This window comes from Lolium rigidum, chromosome 7, assembly GCF_022539505.1.
Source record: "Lolium rigidum isolate FL_2022 chromosome 7, APGP_CSIRO_Lrig_0.1, whole genome shotgun sequence".
NCBI lineage: Eukaryota > Viridiplantae > Streptophyta > Magnoliopsida > Poales > Poaceae > Lolium > Lolium rigidum.
Genome location: NC_061514.1, coordinates 69,161,880 through 69,167,205, shown reverse-complemented (window position 1 = coordinate 69,167,205; position 5,326 = coordinate 69,161,880). Strand labels below are relative to the sequence as shown.

Sequence of the window (5,326 nt, the reverse complement as noted above, 5' to 3'; positions counted from 1 at the left end):
GTTATCTTGTTAGAAAATATATTTAGATCTGCGGCTTCAATGAATCTAGATAGATTTCAAGCAATATTTTGTCTAAATATGCGGCAACTAATCTAGATTGGAGAGAGTACTACACTTTTTTCCGAGGAGGCTAGAGATAGTGCGCAATTCCGGTGATCTCCTCGCTGAATCTTTCAGACTTCCACTGATACAAAAGACAATGCAATCATTCGCACTTTCTCTCTGATCGAATTCAGCGTAGTAATCACCCACATATGCACAGCACGACACAAGAACGTTCAGAAGCAACAAGACGCTACAACCCTTTGACTGAAGAGCACCTACACCTCGGTCCTAAAATCAGAGGGGAGTTGGCTCTTCCCGCCACACCTTGTCCCAATCCCAAATTCACAGCCGTGCATCGTCTTGGTCTGTCCAAGTATGTATATCCAACCATCTTCAGCGGCGCCTAAGGTTCTTCCAAGGAGGACACGGGCAGATCGCTCGCGGGATCAGTCCTCCTGCGTGCCTCCATCTTCGCGGAGATCTCGGCCACCACCAGCCTCGACAGCAACAGCCCGGCGATGAGCGCTGACACCATCAGCATCGTGAACACGCCGCTCCAGCTCCTGGCCGAGATGTAGCCTGTCAGCAGCGGGCCGACAGCGGCGCCGATGGACCCGGTCCCGTCGATGATCGCCGTCACGGTGGCCAGCGCGCGGGAGTTGCCGTTCAGCGAGCTGTGCGTGCCGAGGTCGGCCGAGACGGCGGTGGTGATAAGCGCGTAGGGGCCGTTCACCAGCACCCCCGTGAGCAACATGAGCGCGGCGTTCCACGTCAGCGAGATGCTCCCGTATATGCGGTAGACGAAGAGAGCCGGTATCGCGCAGAAGGTGAAGCTCGCCGCCGTCACCGCCCGCGCGTCGAGGCGGTCGGATATGTGCCCGGCCAGAATGCCGCCGACGACGCCACCCACGTCGAACAGAGTCGACAGTACCCCGGCAGCAGAGTCTGACAGATATTCTCCTCCGATCTCTGAAATGTGGGGGACAAAACGGTGGTCAGGTAAACGATTCTTCTTCCTTTTTTTCTCTCCATGTGCAGATGAGCTCTAAAAGATTAAATTCTACGAGAGCATCATATTGATCAAAACGCACCTGTGTGGCTCAGATAGAATGGAAGCCAGTAGAGGAACGTGTAGGCGACAAGCTTGCAGAAGAAGAGGCAGAGAGCGAACGGAGCAACGCCAGGAATCCTCCATGCCTGAATGAACCCCACTGCCCCGTCTCTCGAATCTGATCGTCCCTCCAACAGAGGAACGTCCGTGTCATTCTTCTCATAATCCCTCACATGGCGATCGTCCTCGATCCCGATCACCTCCGGATCAACAGGCAAGAACAGGAACACGGCGAGCCCAACCAACGCGATCATAGCACCAGGCACTGCAAATGACCAACTCCATCCAAACTTCAGCATGGCAGCAGCGATCAGAGAGCCAGATATGTTCCCCACAGACGTGTGAGCGTTCCAGATTCCCATGATCAGCCCCCTCTTGCTCTTGCCGAACCAGTTGCCCACTACCGCCACCACCGACGGCCAGCCGGTCGACTGAAACAGGCCGGCGATCATCTGGACGGCCAGAAAGTAGTAGAAGCTGTGTATGTTGAGCCAGTATCCAGCTCCGAAGGCAGTGGTGAACAGCCCGGTTCCTACCATTCCGACTGTGAGAAGGATCCTCAGATCCACCCGGTCACCCAAATGGCCAGCGAAGAACATGCCGATCGCATATACCCCGAGGAAGGCCAAGTCGATCTCGCCGAGCAACGCGGTGCCACCGTCGCCATTGAATGGAGCCCACCCACTGGTTAGAGCCGTGTTGTTCCCTGCACCTTGTAGGTCCTGAAGATACTGCTGACTGGGCCAGTGCAACATGCCAAGGTTTGCCGTCTTGGGATCAAGAACGCTCTTGACAATGCTTGTAGTTTTCCTAGTGGCATGGTAGCTAGCGTAGGATAGGAATGTCAGTACCAATACAAGAGCCTGAGATGATCTGAAGGAGAGAGGTCCACCCCGGACACACTCGAAGAGCTGAATCCCCAAGGGCTTTATGGTGCCCATTTTGCTTCTGGGTTCACCTGAGGAACCCATCAGTGAACCTGAATTTGATTTCACCAAAACTGTTACTATAGCGGGGAAAGAAGGCCGGCTGGTATTATGGCCTTATCTGAAAAGACCAAATTAGAGCAAACGTCAGTATTATCCATGAGATCAGAGAGCTGATAACTTGACATAAATGGGAAACTTCCAGCGAAGAAAATGACAGTGACAGGCACAAACAAATGCAACCAGAAGTAATAATCATGTATCAGTATGTGGATGAATTATTGGAGGCAAGGACTAGTTGGCTCCTGTGAGCAAAATGAATTGTACTACTAGAATATAAAACTACATTGCATTTCCATGGATTCAATAAAAAATCCATTGTCTAAAAATATACCCACATATAAATCATTAGGTGAGTTTTTTTAGTTAGATTCGGTGGGATGATACGATATGCACAATTTTGACTCGCTGATTCATCTATTTGAGCGGCCATTGACATCAGCATACCTCCTACCTACAAATGTGCACCTCTCATCAAAATCAAACCTATTAGCATAGCCAAGCAGTGATCAAATTAAAACCAAGCACCCTTCAGATACTGCACTAAGCATGGAGCAGAGAAAACAACGAGTATCCTGATACAGGTCGCATTAACTTCAAATTAATTGGAAAAAATCATTATTACATAGTAAAAGGGGGCCACATCTATTGAATTCAAAGATCAAGAACTGCAGCTGAACCTTTCTCGAGCGACTGAAATAATGGCACCAACAAAGGAAAAAGCATCCCCAACCAGGCAACCACAGCAAGCATCACCTCACCTCCAGTTCAGCAATGGGAAGAAGAAGAAGAATAGAAGACAAGGTACATAGATGCGTACGTGCGACATGTCCTGTTAGCATTAGCTCAACGGCATGAATATAAAGGGAAAGCGGGACAAGTCCAATCTTGCAAGCAAGCCAAGACCAGCCGGCCAACAGAAGCAACCGAACCAACGGAGATCGCACTCTTCAGAAAGAAACGGAAAGCGGAATGAGCAGGACCAAGGTTGCCCCGAACTTGCAACTTGCAGGGCATACGTAAATGAGGGGCGATCCGTTGTCTGAATTTCTGAAAGATTGGTGATGCGGAACCGCAAGCAACGACGAGATTATTCAGGCAAATTCGGAGAGCAATTACCTGCTGAGAGGAAGTACTGGCTCTTGATGCTGTCCAAGAAAGAGAGGCTGTTCTTCTTCTTCTCCGGCTATTGGCGATAGTCGGGTCGTCTGGCGGTGCGACTGGAGGAGAATTTCTTGGGGAGCGCAGACCGTGGAACTGTGGAGGGCAGCTTTCTGAGGCGCCTCGGCCGTGGCTTCCGAGGAGCTGCTCGTCTTTTATACAGGTTTTGCAGACAGCGTCTCTTTTGGCTGCTCGTGGTGTCCGTGGGCTGCCGCTGGATCGCCTCTTTCCCCGGTGAGGTCACACACGGCACGCACCTACGGTCATCTCATCTTGTGGTGCCTAATTCGGAGTAGCTCTCCTCCTAGCACTAGGGGCGTAATGTCATCACGGAGAACTAGCTTTTGTTTGACTAACTTATTTTTCTTAACTTGACTTACAAAGCAGTGGAGAACGTGCTTCCGAATCTTGATACTTCAACGCCATCGTGGAATAATATAATTATATAGCCGAAAATTATGACAAAGCTTCCAGTAGCAATCAGAAGGAGCCACATCATTTGCAGCGTCTGGCTAGAAATTACGGTGGAAATTAGTAAGACATGAAACCTGTCTAATTTGCTAGTTCGAGGCTTTCACGGTACTTTTTTAAAATGCTAATTTTGTAAACTTGACACATCAATTGACACATACAATAACAATGTGAATGAAAACAAACAAACAAAAATCAGAGGGGCAACGGCCATATCCATCATCTTCAAGTAAAACTACCACCTAGCACATCTAACTTTGCAAAAGTATACATTATGCAGCCAAAGAAGAAGGAATGTCGGGCGGCAACATTGTGGTGTAGTGAGTATGCACCACAACACGGCGCAAAATTTGAATGCAAATGCCCTGTCAGAAAGTGGTTGCTTGTCGCCAACACATATGTGAGGGTGCAAACTCCAAAAGGCGACATCCACAATGTCGTTTGAACAAGGGAAAAACGAAATTTAAGATGGTCCCTTCAAGAGCGTACCGACCACCAAAGGCTCGGCCAGCCATCAAAGCATTCTGAGGTAAAGAAGATTTTCACCCAATGTTAACATTGGGCGATGTTCATCGAGCCCACACCGAGAAATTGCGGCGGCGCCGAGGGACGATAAGATGGTCACACTAATCAAATATATAGATTGACCCTTTTCATTTTTCCAAAGAGGTGCTAAGTCTGAGTCGACCGACGCTTAGTAAAGTATCAGTCGATTTTGAATGCGTGCGTACAATACTATAAATATGCCCAATTCATGTAAAAAAAACATTGTTCACATGGTGCAAAAAAGAAAGTACATGTTCTCAAAGTTCAGTCACAATGTAAAATTTGGATGATATATATCCAGATATATATAAGCCTACGCATGGTCGTTCAGTTTTGCAAATGATCTCCTTGTTCATACCGGGAGGTGACGGCACACACCTAAGTTCCCCGGCTCTCCACGCAAAAGATAAGAAAAAAGGTTCCCCCGGTCCGCGGATTTGCTGCAGCCGGCTGAGCGAGGAGATGCTAAGAATAGAGTATTTGCGAGGAATATTTGGAAGCGGATATTCGTTCTGGACTCGGATATTCGTGGAGCTAAAATTATGCCCTCGTACGCAATCCCAACAACTGTGGGGCCCGGTGCAAACGCAGATCCTGTGCCTCACGTCACTCGGCGTTTTGTTTTGGTTTACTGCCGCGGTTTAAACTTTTGCTGCTGCCAGGTCAGACATTCTCAATTCCCCGTTTCTGCATGCGCTAATTAACCATTTAACAATCATGATGTTCATGACTTTGCTGGAGAGAGATAGTTGCACAGGGTGTGTTGAAAACTTGAAACGAACCTTGTCTTGATTACCTCTGCCGCCGACGGGAGCGGGAGCGGCGAGCTTGACCGGCGCGGTTGTCCGGCACGGCGTCCCTGTCTGCACGTGAGACATAGGGAATCCATGAGCTTTTTAGCTTGACAGGACGCCATTGATTGGCCAGAAAGATCAAGCAGAGACGAACAGGGAAGGATAGATAGATACCTCGGTTCCTCGAGGAGCGTCCCGGAGCTCCGTCGCTG

At 49.0% G+C, this 5,326-nt stretch overlaps 1 protein-coding gene across 3 annotated transcripts; it reads right to left on the bottom strand.

Moving 5' to 3' along the window:
• Positions 1-223: 223 nt before the first annotated feature.
• LOC124675435 (putative glycerol-3-phosphate transporter 1) lies at positions 224-3,594 on the bottom strand. 3 transcript variants are annotated; one of them, XM_047211511.1, is made up of 3 exons: positions 3,262-3,594; positions 1,137-2,203; positions 224-1,014 (listed from the first exon to the last, which is right to left on the bottom strand). In XM_047211511.1, exons 2-3 carry the CDS (start codon positions 2,125-2,127, stop codon positions 449-451), a joined length of 1,557 nt encoding a protein of 518 aa, XP_047067467.1. In that variant the 5' UTR covers positions 2,128-2,203; positions 3,262-3,594; the 3' UTR covers positions 224-448. The 3 variants fall into 3 exon arrangements, with proteins under 3 accessions (XP_047067467.1, XP_047067469.1, XP_047067468.1); XM_047211513.1 differs by lacking the exon at positions 3,262-3,594 and adding an exon at positions 2,904-2,962; XM_047211512.1 differs by lacking the exon at positions 3,262-3,594 and adding an exon at positions 2,823-2,914.
• Between the last annotated feature and the right edge of the window lie 1,732 nt (positions 3,595-5,326).